This window comes from Berghia stephanieae, chromosome 10 (assembly GCF_034508935.2).
Source record: "Berghia stephanieae isolate SIO BIC M18660-M18661 chromosome 10, UCSD_Bste_1.3, whole genome shotgun sequence".
Classification (NCBI taxonomy): Eukaryota; Metazoa; Mollusca; class Gastropoda; order Nudibranchia; family Aeolidiidae; genus Berghia; species Berghia stephanieae.
This window is the reverse complement of record NC_088369.1, coordinates 46,597,898-46,612,897: the sequence shown is the minus strand read 5'-3', so window position 1 is coordinate 46,612,897 and position 15,000 is coordinate 46,597,898. Positions and strand designations below refer to the sequence as shown.

Sequence of the window (15,000 nt, the reverse complement as noted above, 5' to 3'; positions counted from 1 at the left end):
TATCTATGGACACTTTGTTCCGTATCTTTTCCCCAATAAACTTTTTTAAAAACCTGGGGCCAGGGTTGCTAGTTTGGCCTCCCAAAATTTGGCCTCCTGTAACCAACTTTTTGGCTTCCTCTGACTTTCCCCGTTATATCGTTTTACTCTGGTACCGGTAAAACTTTTTTATTTGGCAATCTAAATATCTAAATGCAACACGTGCTAACGCCACAGATTGCATTTGCTAATGCTTCTATATATACGAATTTTCCTTATCCTATCTAAATTGTTTAACAAATCTAAAGAGTTTTCGCGAGGCTAAGGTGGGTTTGGTGGTATTTGGGCTCCTGCCGAGGATCTGGCCTCTTGCTATAGCTAGTTTGGTCTCTTACTCAAAAATGATCTGGCAACCCTGCCTGGCTAGGCGGAACCTTGATAACAGAAACGGGACCCACATGATTTCGCGAGGAATTAAACATGAAAACAATTAGGATATAATTTCAACACAACTTTTGAAATTCATCAAGGATTGTCCATTACCGAATGTTTTTTGATAGAAAACAAATGCATCTTCAAATCTAAACTGCTTTTGACGGTAAGCGGTAAGTTTTTATTTATTTTTCTGTCCAAACGAATGATTTGTCCTGGTTATAGAAGCTAAGTATTGGTAACACCGGCTCAGCTCTCTAGATTAAGTTTAAGGCTGTGCCGACTGTTCCTGTGCTGGAAACAATCCATAAGTAAGTAAGCGAACGGTGAAACTCACAAAGTCGAAAGAGACAGTTTGTTGGTCACTCTGCTCTGTGGAATTGCATGAAAAATGACGGTAAACGGTAAACGAATGGTATGGCAAATGGCATGATGGGTAAATTATCGAAGTGGCAATTCGGACCCGAGTCTGAATTGCTTCCCGTGGCAATTCGGACTCCTGCCACAATGCGCCTGCGCAATCACTGGAAGTGTCGGAAGTGGAAGCTTGGTCGAAAGTGAAGAGTGTTAAGGTGGGGGGGGGGAGCTGTTCGTTCTCAGTTGTCAGTCGGTAGGAGGGCGAGTGAGCGAACAAGTCACATTTTAGAACTCCCGAAGATGGCTATATACCTTCAAAAATGGTGATCTATTATTCCCCTTTGTCTTACTTTTTCTTGCGTACTTTTTAATTATAATTCTAGAACTTTTTACTATCCAATTTCTCCCTTTTTACTGGCACTGATATGACCTAAATGTGTTGCAAGCGCCTTAAAAACAAACAAAAAACCCATAGATTTAAATATTCATGGTCTTGGGGAGATTACAATTGTAGTCGCTATTGTTAACGTTAACAACCAATTTGTCCTCGCACAGAAAAAAGAGTGTCTTTATGTAATGATTGGAAGATTTATTTGATTTGCCATGAGCGTGTTGCAAAAGATACATGTATGACATTTCTACATTATATATTTTGCCATTTGCGCCCCCTCGTGGATCTTTACCTTGCAGTTGGTGAGGGGGCTTGAGCCACACGGGAGGGCAAAGGTGTAAATCCCGGTCGACCGTCACGAGACCATCCCGGGTATCGAGCCAAATGAGCTGCTCGCCCTGGTGTGTGACTAAATTTGATCCAACCCGGTGCCCGAATAGCAGCCCTATCCCGGGCACCACACTATTATCTTCATGTCGAGTCCCAATCAGTCCCGTCAATGGCGAAGCGGTCTGCCGCCTAGCCAAATAATACCGCGTTCGTGTCGCCAGGGTCGTCGGCACGTTCGAGAAAAAAGCAAGCGTCCCACTCATCAATTGATTCGCGGAAAATGCGACAGCGGGGATGGCGAACTGACGCACATATTGTCCCTGAACGTCGAGAGCCAGAGTATGGCAAAAAATTAGCTTTTATCAAAGCTATTGGCCGCCCATAGCGTAGACATCCTCCTGTTGCAGGAGACCCACCTTTACTCAGGCGTGCAATCTTCCTGATTCCAGATCCCAGGCTATACGGTGGTCCAACGCGAGGACACTTCGAGGCTCAAAGGAGGGGTTAGCATTTACGCTAAAGAGCCATCGAAGGTAAGGGTCATTGAGAGCATAACGGACAGCAATGGGGTGAACCGAATTTCCGTGGAAGTAGGTGGACTGTGTTTGCATAATATCTACAAACCACCTAGAGCGACTTGGACTACACCACCGGTACCGGTCGTCAGCCATCCTTCCATCTGTCTGGGAGACTTTAATAGCCACCATCACGAATGGGGCTACCGAGACTGCAACGAGGCAGGAAGACAACTCCGCTCATGGATGGACTGTAATGATCTACACCTAGTGTACGATCCTACAGCCAAGGGTACCTTCCGGGGTACCCGCCATAAGAAGGAGTATACTCCAGACCTCACCCTCGTTACGAAAGGCGCGAACGGTGAACCGCTGCAGGTGAAGCGAACAGTCCTCGGGGACTTTCCGCATAGCCAGCACAGGCCGGTTCTTGTCACAGCTGGGGTGACAATACCGAGGGTGCAGTATCTCCCACTTTGCAGATGGAACTTCAGGAAGGCTGACTGGGAGGAATTCAGTTCCTATATCGAGCAGGTCTGCCCTGCTATTCCTCCCAAGTCCAAGAATATAACCAAATTTAGCAGGCTACTGGTTAAGAGCGCTCAACGCTCTATTCCACGGGGCAAACGGAAATTCTACACCCCTTGCTGGACAGCAGAGTCGGAAGAGCTGTACCGAGAGTACCAGCAGACCCAGTCCCAGGACGCAGCCGATAGACTACTTCAGTCTCTGGCAGAGGGAAGGAAGCAACGGTGGCAGGAGACCGTGGAAAGTCTCGACTTTACACACTCCAGCCGCCACGCTTGGCGTTTGATAAAGAAATTGGACCCAGATTGGAATTACGCGAAGGCTGCACCGGAGTGTGAGGCAGACACAATTGCCAAGAACATTAAGAGCCGTAGCAAACGGGTCCCTAATCAGGCTTTTGAGCGCGGTGTCCGCAAGGCGTACCGTACGATTTTGGACTCGCTACCTGCGGATAAGTCGGACTGGACGGCCCCGTTCAGTCCCCGAGAAGTGGGTGCAGCCATTAGTGAAGTGAAGTCAGTTTGGATTAATTCAATCCCTCGTGGGGGCGGGGACCTACACTCCTCTAAGCTTGGTGAGAAGTTGCCAGGATTTGATACCAGTAAGAGGAGACACTGGGTAGCTGCGAATCGGCTTTGGTCGAGGAGCTGCCTAACGGCAAGTGCGTTACATCGGTGGGGTCTAACTACGCTGTGGGCAAGAACCCGAGACGGCAGAGCATCTAGTCGAAAGGTGTGTTGTGACGATGCTACCCAGTGGGTTTGCGACGGTGCACGAATGCGGACCGGACTTTGCTGATTGGGTCGATCGTCATAACATAATAGTGTGAACCATAAGAGGCTGCTGCCATTTGCGGGCGCGAAAAAGTGCGGGGAAAGGAGAAAAATATGACTTTGGGCATTGAGCGTTTTATTTAAAAGGCAGTATGGGTCGGACTTTGACAAAAGGCAGTATCTTAATTCTCTTTTTTAATTAAAAAAATATGCTGTTTTATTTCTAAATATAAAAATAGAGGCGATTTTTGGCAGCAAACCATGCAATAGAGCCATGCCACTGGGGTAGGGGCAGAGTACTAATATACGTCTAATACTAATATTATTAGATAATACTGGACTATGTGCTTATTAATAAAATAAGCACTGGTTAATACGGAGAGAAAATGATCAACTGGTAATGGGGGAGGGGTTACCCGCAAACGACCGAGGCGCTGGACGCAGGGGAGAACATGGTGATACGATACAAGATCAAAGAGAAATAGCCGCCGGCTCTTGGGTTGTGGAAATGGTTGTTGGGGGGGGGGGGGGGTGGGTGTGTGATTAATCTGTTTTTAATGACATAGAGATACTCATGAGTGTGTGTGTGTGTTTGGGGAGACCAATACGGTTTCTATAGCTGCAAACGGAATAGTAACTGAGAGTTTCACTATGATAAGTTCATCATTCGGGCGCATTGCATTGCAGTATTCCGAATTGAAGAGCCATCAGAGACTGTTCAGACTCGACACTGGTTAGCGACGGAGTTCTGTTTAGTTTAGACTCGAGTCCGAATTGTCACGGGAAGCAATTCAGACTCGGGTCCGAAAAGCCTTTTCCTTAAATTATTATCGGAACTGTACTGTATAGAGCTTTTACTTTTATATTCTTCTTCTTCTTCTTCTTCTTCTTCTTCTTCTTCTTCTTCTTCTTCTTCTTCTTCTTCTTCTTCTTCTTCTTCTTCTTCTTCTTCTCCCCCTCCTCAAACAACTCACGTCATGTTTTGTCTTTTCGTTCCTATATAATGTTATTATTGTATATTTATGCAATTTTTTGTTAACTAGTCGAGTCCATACATTTTGTGCGTTTCTGAAAGTAGCCTCAGATTACAGCCATTGTTCTTCTTGGACCTATACTTCTATGTTGTATTCTTGAACCAAACATTGTTCTTCTTGGACCTATACTTCTATGTTGTATGCTTGAACCAAACATTGTTCTTCTTGGACCTATACTTCTATGTTGTATGCTTGAACCAAACATTGTTCTTCTTGGACCTATACTTCTATGTTGTATGCTTGAACCATACATTGTTCTTCTTGGCCCTATACTTCTATGTTGTATGCTTGAACCAAACATTGTTCTTCTTGGACCTATACTTCTATGTTGTATGCTTGAACCAAACATTGTTCTTCTTGGACCTATACTTCTATGTTGTATGCTTGAACCAAACATTGTTCTTCTTGGACCTATACTTCTATGTCGTATGCTTGAACCAAACCTTTAAAATCTTCATTCTTTTTAGACATTTGTGTTAATGTAAATAATCTCTTAAAAGTCTGTCAAATAAGCCATCATTTTCATTTCTCTCTCAGAAGAACCGAAAAAAAATAATTGAACCAATCAGTGTGTTTTTACTCATGATTCCTGCATTAATTTAAAGAAAATGATGTTTACTTTATGATTAGATCATCCCTGTATGAAAAACAGTCGAAGAGGTCTTTGTTGTATCGTCTGAAAATTCTGTCCCTGTCATGAAATCTCAAAACCATTTGTTGATAGAAAGGAGAGCATTATTCATTATCCTGCCCCTTTTTAAAATTAATTTAATGAGACAGTTTGTGTGGTTTACTCTCGCACCCAAAAGTATAATGATTGGTCTAATGTCTACTGTCAGTGACAGTATAATGATTGGTCTAATGTCTACTGTCAGTGACAGTATAATGATTGGTCTAATGTCTACTGTCAGTGACAGTATAATGATTGGTCTAATGTCTACTGTCAGTGACAGTATAATGATTGGTCTAATGTCTACTGTCAGTGACAGTATAATAATTGGTCTAATGTCTACTGTCAGTGACAATATAATGATTGGTCTAATGTCTACTGTCAGTGACAGTATAATGATTGGTCTAATGTCTACTGTCAGTGACAGTATAATGATTGGTCTAATGTCTACTGTCAGTGACAGTATAGTGATTGGTCTAATGTCTACTGTCAGTGACAGTATAATGATTGGTCTAATGTCTACTGTCAGTGACAGTATAATGATTGGTCTAATGTCTACTGTCAGTGACAGTATAATGATTGGTCTAATGTCTACTGTCAGTGACAGTATAATGATTGGTCTAATGTCTACTGTCAGTGACAGTATAATGATTGGTCTAAATCTACTGTCAGTGACAGTATAATGATTGGTCTAATGTCTACTGTCAGTGGCAGTATAATGATTGGTCTAATGTCTCTTGTCAGTGACAGTATAATGATTGGTCTAATGTCTACTGTCAGTGACAGTATAATGATTGGTCTAATGTCTACTGTCAGTGACAGTATAATGATTGGTCTAATGTCTACTGTCAGTGACAGTATAGTGATTGGTCTAATGTCTACTGTCAGTGACAGTATAATGATTGGTCTAATGTCTACTGTCAGTGACAGTATAATGATTGGTCTAATGTCTACTGTCAGTGACAGTATAATGATTGGTCTAATGTCTCTTGTCAATGACAGTATAATGATTGGTCTAATGTCTACTGTCAGTGACAGTATAATGATTGGTCTAATGTCTACTGTCAGTGACAGTATAATGATTGGTCTAATGTCTACTGTCAGTGACAGTATAATGATTGGTCTAATGTCTACTGCCAGTGACAGTATAATGATTGGTCTAATGTCTACTGTCAGTGACAGTATAATGATTGGTCTAATGTCTACTGTCAGTGACACTATAATGATTGGTCTAATGTCTACTGTCAGTGACAGTATAATGATTGGTCTAATGTCTACTGTCAGTGACAGTATAATGATTGGTCTAATGTCTACTGTCAGTGACAGTATAATGATTGGTCTAATGTCTACTGTCAGTGACAGTATAATGATTGGTCTAATGTCTTCTGTCAGTGGCAGTATAATGATTGGTCTAATGTCTACTGTCAGTGGCAGTATAACAATTGGTCTAATGTCTACTGTCAGTGACAGTATAATGATTGGTCTAATGTCTAATGCCAGTGACAGTATAATGATTGGTCTAATGTCTACTGTCAGTGGCAGTATAATGATTGGTCTAATGTCTACTGCCAGTGACAGTATAATGATTATTCTAATGTCTACTGCCAGTGACAGTATAATGATTGGTCTAATGTCTACTGTCAGTGACAGTATAATGATTGGTCTAATGTCTACTGTCAGTGACAATATAATGATTGGTCTAATGTCTACTGTCAGTGACAGTATAATGATTGGTCTAATGTCTACTGTCAGTGACAATATAATGATTGGTCTAATGTCTACTGTCAGTGACAGTATAATGATTGGTCTAATGTCTAATGTCAGTGACATATAATGATTGTCTAAATCTACTGTCAGTGACAGTATAATGATTGTCTAATGCTCTGTCAGTGGCAGTATATGATTGGTCTAATGTCTCTTGTCGGAAGTATAATGATTGTCTAATGTTACTGTCAGTGACAGTATAATGATTGGTCTAATGCTACTGTCATGACAGTATAATGATTGGTCTAAGTCTACTGTCAGTGACAGTATAGTGATTGGTCTAAGTCTACTGTCAGTGACAGTATAAGATTGGTCTAATGTCTACTGTCAGTGACAGTATAATGATTGGTCTAATGTCTACTGTCAGTGCAGTATAATGATTGGTCTAATGTCTCTTGTCATGACAGTATAATGATTGGTCTAATGTCTACTGTCAGACAGTATAATGATTGTCTAATGTCTACTGTCAGTGACAGTATAATGATTGGTCTAATGTCTACTGTCAGTGACGTATAATGATTGGTCTAATGTTCTGCAGTGACAGTAATGATTGGTCTAATTCTATGTCAGTGACAGTATAAGATTGGTCTAATGTCTACTGTCAGTGACCTATAATGATTGTCTAAGTCTACTGTCAGTGACAGTATAATGATTGGTCTAATGTCTACTGTCAGTGACAGTATAATGATTGTCTAATGTTACTGTCAGTGACATATAATGATGGTCTAATGTTACTGTCAGTGACGTATAATGATTGGTCTATGTCTACTGTCAGTGGCAGTAAATGATTGGTCTAATGTTACTGTCAGTGGCAGTATAATATTGGTCTATGTCTACTTCAGTGACGTATAATGATTGGTCTAATGTCTACTGTCAGTGACAGTATAATGATTGGTCTAATGTCTACTTCAGTGCAGTATATGATTGGTCTAATGTCTACTGCAGTGACAGTATAATGATTGGTCTAATGTCTACTGCAGTGACAGTATAATGATTGGTCTAATGTCTACTGTCAGTGACAGTATAATGATTGGTCTAATGTCTACTGTCAGTGACATATAATGATTGGTCTAATGTCTACTGTCAGTGACAGTATAATGATTGGTCTAATGTCTACTGTCAGTGACAATATAATGATTGGTCTAATGTCTACTGTCAGTGACATATAATGATTGGTCTAATGTCTACTGTCAGTGACAATATAATGATTGGTCTAATGTCTACTGTCAGTGACAGTATAATGATTGGTCTAATGTTTACTGTCAGTGACAATATAATGATTGGTCTAATGTCTACTGCCAGTGACAGTATAATGATTGGTCTAATGTCTACTGTCAGTGACAGTATAATGATTGGTCTAATGTCTACTGTCAGTGACAGTATAATGATTGGTCTAATGTCTACTGTCGTGACAGTATAATGATTGGTCTAATGTCTACTGTCAGTGACAGTATAATGATTTGTCTAATGTCTACTGTCAGTGACATATAATGATTGGTCTAATGTCTACTGTCAGTGACAGTATAATGATTGGTCTAATGTCTACTGTCAGTGACAGTATAATGATTGGTCTAATGTCTACTGTCAGTGACAGTATAATGATTGTCTAATGTCTACTGTCAGTGACATATAATGATTGGTCTAATGTCTACTGTCATGACAATATAATGATTGGTCTAATGTCTACTGTCAGTGACAATATAATGATTGGTCTAATGTCTACTGTCAGTGACAATATAATGATTGGTCTAATGTCTACTGTCAGTGACATATAATTATTGGTCTAATGTCTACTGTCAGTGGCAGTATAATGATTGGTCTAATGTCTACTGTCAGTGACAATATAATGATTGGTCTAATGTCTACTGTCAGTGACAGTATAATGATTGGTCTAATGTCTACTGTCAGTGACAGTATAATGATTGGTCTAATGTCTACTGTCAGTGACAGTATAATGATTGGTCTAATGTCTACTGTCAGTGACAATATAATGATTGGTCTAATGTCTACTGTCAGTGACAATATAATGATTGGTCTAATATCTACTGTCAGTGACAGTATAATGATTGGTCTAATGTCTACTGTCAGTGGCAGTATAATGATTGGTCTAATGTCTACTGTCAGTGACAGTATAATGATTGGTCTAATGTCTACTGTCAGTGACAGTATAATGATTGGTCTAATGTTACTGTCAGTGACAGTATAATGATTGGTCTAATGTCTACTGTCAGTGACAGTATAATGATTGGTCTAATGTCTACTGTCAGTGACAGTATAATGATTGGTCTAATGTCTACTGTCAGTGACAGTATAATGATTGGTCTAATGTCTATGTCAGTGACAGTATAATGATTGGTCTAAATGTCTACTGTCAGTGACAGTATAATGATTGGTCTAATGTCTACTGTCAGTGACAGTATAATGATTGGTCTAATGTCTACTGTCAGTGACAGTTAAATGATTGGTCTAATGTCTACTGTCAGTGACAATATAATGATTGGTCTAATGTCTACTGTCAGTGACATATAATGATTGGTCTAATGTCTACTGTCAGTGACAGTATAATGATTGGTCTAATGTCTACTGTCAGTGACAGTATAATGATTGGTCTAATGTCTACTGTCAGTGACAGTATAATGATTGGTCTAATGTCTACTGTCAGTGACAATATAATGATTGGTCTAATGTCTACTGTCAGTGACAGTAAATGATTGGTTACATGAAATATGTACATGACAATAATGATTTGTCTAATGTCTACAGTCAGTGACAATAAATGATTGGTAATGTCTACTTGTGAATTATAAAGATAGATCTAATGTCTCTGTTCAAGTGACAATAAGATTGGTCTAATGTATGTACAGTGAATGATTTTAAAGATAGACGCTAAGTCTATGTCATGACAAAATGATGGCTAATGTCTCTGTCAGTGACATATAAGTATTGGTTAATGTTCTACGTGCATGACAAATGATGATGGTTAATGTAACTGTCCGTCGACAAAGATAATGATTGTCTAATGCTACTGTCGATGCATATAATGAATTGCTCATGTCACCGCACGTGACATGATAATGATTGGTCCAATGTCTATGTCAGTGGACATATATGATTGGTCTATATGTCTGACTTTTACAGTGACAGTATAATTTGATTGGTCTAATTCTACTGCAGTGACATAAAAGGAATTGGTCTAATGTCAATGTCAGGTGGCAGTATAATGAGTTGTTCTAATTTACGTCATGTGAAGATAATGATTGGCTAAATGAAAACTGAAAGTCAGCAATATAATGATTGGTTTAATTACTGTCAGTGACAGTATAATGATTGGTCTAATGTCTACTGTCAGTGGCAGTATAATGAAATTTGGGCTAATGTCTACTGTCAGTGACAGTATAATGATTGGTCTAATGTCTACTGTCAGTGACAGTATAATGATTGTCTAATGTCTACTGTCAGTGACAGTATAATGATTGGTCTAATGTCTACTGTCAGTGACAGTATAATGATTGGTCTAATGTCTACTGTCAGTGACAGTATAATGATTGGTCTAATGTCTACTGTCAGTGACAGTATAATGATTGGTCTAATGTCTACTGTCAGTGACAGTATAATGATTGGTCTAATGTCTACTGTCAGTGACAGTATAATGATTGGTCTAATGTCTACTGTCAGTGACAGTATAATGATTGGTCTAATGTCTACTGTCGTGACAGTATAATGATTGGTCTAATGTCTACTGTCAGTGACAATATAATGATTGGTCTAATGTCTACTGTCAGTGACAGTGCCCAAACGTGATAAAATGCTTTACTTTTGAAATTGTACTTGCGAATATGATTTGTTTATTTCTATTCCCCCAGAGAGATCAGAAAATGGCGGGATTTGAAAATTCAGCTCCTTTTGATTATGAGAAGAAAGATTCATCATTCTTTGTTGTAAAATGTGCAACTCTAGAAAATTTACAAACATGTATTTCAACAGGAGAATGGGCATTTCGTAAACGGACTAAACCGCCACAGCCCCAAGATATTCTTGAAAAAGCCCATTCCAAGCCTAACAATAAAGTTATTTTAGTTTTCAGCGTGAATAATCAACATGGATGGCATGGTTATTGTGAAAGTCTGTATCCGCTCAAACTGAAAGAAAATGATTCTTGCAACAGTGATGCAAATACGACTAATTCGACTCATGATTCCACCGCACACCTTGCTGACAATGACAATGACTGGGTCCGTTTTCAAGTCAAGTGGATTACACACTTTCAGTCTTTGAATTCCTATGAGTGTCTGCCTTTTAACAAGACGAAAGATTTGAATTTGGTGGACAATTCATGCGTCAATAAAGCAAGGAACTGGCAAGAAATGTCTCAGGAAGTTGGTAGTTCTATGTGCGAGTTGATTGACAAGCATTTCACGAGTACATGTGAGAAGAGACGAGATTTGGAAAATGAAAAACTAGAAAAGATCAAAGCAAAAGAATCATTTTTTAAAGAAGAGGAAAACGCAATCGGTTTCTGTGATGATGTATCCAAAGGATGGCAGGCTATTGTGGAGAAAATAGAAAAGGAGCTTGGAAAGGTTTTACTTGCTTGTCCTTTTGGAAGTCAAAGGTGATTTTGTTTTCCTCATAAATGTTAATGCCCTATACAGCTGCATTTGTGAGCTTTTTCAGGATTGAGATATTTATTTTAAAAAACAACTCTAAGTCATTTTTTTGGGTCAATTTAGACCAAACTATTATTGCCATAATTTTAATCATGGTTTCTTTTAAAGCAGTTTGATAATGAAGATTTTAAGAGCTTTTCATTTGTGAGTGACCATTTGACATGATAAAATATAATCTTATATTCTGATAACATTTTTTTTCGTATATTTTGAAATCTTAAATGACAGCAACAATTTTGACTGAATCCTATGAGGTATTTATATTGGAAATTAAGATGCAGTATTATGGTCATTATTACCATCATCATCATCATCATCATCATCATCATCATCATCATCATCATCATCATCATCATCATCATCATCATCACCATCGCCATCATCACCATCGCCATCATTGTCATTGTCATCATCATCATTGTCATTGTCATCATCATCATTGTCATTGTCATCATCATCATCATGTGGTCTAGTGGTATGACACTCGCCTTCAGATGGAAGGTCCAGGGTTTGAGTCCTCCTTTGAACGTTGCATATTTCTGTCCTTGGAAAAGGCTCTTTATTTACATTCTCTCATCGTACTCAGGTGTAAATTGAGTACCTGATCATTAACAACATTGTCTCTGTAGGAAATAATTGTTGTCTAACCTTTCATCATGACTTGTCCCACATTGGGCTTTTGACCAGGGACCCCTTGTCAAGCATTTTGAGCACGTGTAATTTGTAATGGAAATTCTTCTTCCTTCAGCTTATCCCACATTTTGCAGGGTTGCCATAATGAATGCCACATCTCCATGCATCTCGGCTCAACGCATCATATTCCTCCAGGCCCAGTTCTTTCATATCGTCCTTTACCTTATCCCACCATCTTCCTCCACCCAGTTCTTTCTTATCGTCCTTGACCTTATCCCAGCATCTAGTCTTGGGCGTCACCTTCTTCCTCTTTCCTGCTATTTGTAAGTCCAACACTTTCCTTCCCACGTACTCCCTCTCTCGTCTCTTGACATGTGCAAAATGGATATTGTGATTTAGAAATGCTCATGTCTGTGATATTTAAATTTGACTCACCAGATACAATTGTAGTCTACCTGGCAGTGACAGTGACATTTTAGTCATATACCAGGCAAGGACGGTGGACATGCTGGGATTGGATCGTCCCCCGCAAACCATTAAGGTAGACAAAAATAGTCTAAATACTAACGAAAGAGTGAAAATGGAGAGGCTTCATATGGGAACAAACCTTACGAAGCCTCTCCATTTTCACTTTCTCGTTAGTATTTTCACGATCACCGGCTTCAGGCAGCCCCTACCGTTTTCTACAAAAATAGTCTAAGTCAGAAAAGAAATTAACGAATTCAAAGATTGACTGAAGTGAAGAATGTATCAATAAAGATGAGAGAAGATAGATTGAAATGGTTCGGACATGTAAAGAGACGAGAGAGAGAGAGAGAGAGAGAGTACGTGAGAAGGAAAGTATTGGACTTACAATTGGTGGGAAAGAGGAACAAGGGACGTCCAAAGACTAGATAGTGGGATAAGGTAAAGGACGATATGAAAGAACTGGGCCTGGAGGAAGATGATGCTCTGAACCGATATGCGTGGAGATGTGGCATTGATTATGGCAACCCTGCAAACTGAGGGATAAGCTGGAAGAAGAAGAAGAAGAAGAAGAAGAAGAAGAAGAAGAAGAAGAAGAAGAAGAAGAAGAAGAAGAAGAAGAAGAAGAAGAAGAAGAAGAAGAAGAAGTCACACAAGACTATTAGCTTCACCACTCAATTTTTACAAAAAATCAATTTCCTGCCACCATAAGCTGCTCTGAACTGAAAGGCTCTGTGTATGATTTCAGTCATCATTTATTTGTGGCAATGTCATGAAGCCTTTACACTTGGTTGATAGGACATTGGAAAATACGAGCATTCATTGGTGATGTATGATTTTTGTGATCATAATTTATTCACTACGATATCATAAAGATAGTCATGAAGCCTACAAACTTGGCTGAACTATGAGTGCTTGGATCGAGACAAAAATTTTGTGACTTATAGACCTAAAAATACAGTATTTATTACACCACATGCAGCCTTTTAAGACACTTGTCGAATATGATTTGTATCGTTCGTGTTTCCAGCAAGTATGCTAACATTAAATTCCTCATGAATTTTACAGAAATTGTTGATTTTTAATTTAACATTATTCTACATTATAGAAAATGTTATCAGATTTTTTTCATAAGCAAATGAATTTTAATTTTTAGTTTCTGTCCATGCTTTCTGTTTTCTACAGAATAGTCATAGTACCAAAATGGATTATACAATTCTAGAATTACAGCGTTACTGCGAGCTGCTCGTTGCTGGTGATCCGAGATATGTGGAGACTTTATTTATTGAGGACGAGTCCATTCTGGCATCTGCCACACAGTCATGGAGGCATTTGTGTGGCCTAAAGCATCTGCTTTTGACGCGGTAAGAGGATTGAATAAACGAAATGGTCCCTCTTTAGAATTTCCTGCTCTCCTATTCATATTTTTCTTCTTGTTTCGTTTTCACAGTCATTATAAATATCATTATCATTGGCAGCATCTTCATTTGGCTTGTCAACCAGTCAGTATGATTTTTCATATTTTAATAGGCTATAATAATAGTAGTAAAAAGTATGATATAGTAATATTGTGGCGATGTGGCATAGTGCTATGACACTTGCTTTCGGATCGGAGGGTCCCAAGTTCGAGCCTCGCTTGGTGCATAGTTGGGTCCTTGGAAAAGGCTCTTTACTCACATTCTCTCACCATACTCAGGTATAAAATGAATACCTGGCTGTTAACAGCATTGTCTCTGTCTGAAAAAAACTGTAGTATCGCCCAACAGGTGTCATGTCTAGTTCTACATGTTACATGTTGCTGTTGGTAAGGTAGTCCTTGTAAAGCGCTTTGAGCACATTAAGTGGATATTGCGCTTTTTTTTAAAGACTAAAATATGCGAGATACAAAAGTAAGAGTTTGTAACCAAAAAAGGGAAAAATGATTAAAGTGGAATAGCTGAAGGTCATTAAATATCTTCTCCACCTAGATGAGAATCTGCAAAGCCAGACAGATGATTGTCACAGGAATTACAGGATTTTCCTTCTCTCTACTCGCCAGACAGATGATTGTCATAGGAATTACAGGATTTTCCTTCTCTCTACTCGCCAGACAGGTGATTGTCATAGGAATTACAGGATTTTCCTTCTCTCGACTCGCCAGACAGATGATTATCACAGGAATTACAGGATTTTCCTTCTCTCTACTCGCCAGACAGATGATTGTCATAGGAATTACAGGATTTTCCTTCTCTCTACTAGCCAGACAGATGATTGTCACAGGAATTACAGGATTTTCCTTCTCTCTACTCGCCAGACAGATGATTGTCATAGGAATTACAGGATTTTCCTTCTCTCTACCCGCCAGACAGATGATTGTCACAGGAATTACAGGATTTTCCTTCTCTCTACTAGCCAGACAGATGATTGTCACAGGAATTACAGGATTTTCCTTCTCTCTACTAGCCAGACAAATGATTGTCATA

At 39.2% G+C, this 15,000-nt stretch overlaps 1 protein-coding gene across 8 annotated transcripts in view; it reads left to right on the top strand.

Annotated features, from left to right (window-relative positions):
• LOC144955877 (uncharacterized) overlaps positions 1-15,000 on the top strand; it is a 21,709-nt gene that overhangs the window by 714 nt on the left and 5,995 nt on the right. For 3 of the 8 annotated variants that reach the window (XM_078886128.1, XM_078886124.1, XM_078886122.1), the window contains exons 2-4: positions 10,637-11,385; positions 12,512-12,614; positions 13,724-13,902. In XM_078886128.1, the coding sequence (XP_078742254.1) occupies positions 10,649-11,385; positions 12,512-12,614; positions 13,724-13,902 (1,019 nt within the window). In that variant the 5' untranslated portion in view covers positions 10,637-10,648. Of the gene's footprint in view, positions 1-391; positions 585-672; positions 827-10,636; positions 11,386-12,511; positions 12,615-13,723; positions 13,903-15,000 lie in introns of those variants that run through there. The other 5 variants (XM_078886123.1, XM_078886120.1, XM_078886125.1 and 2 more) reach the window with 5 other exon arrangements.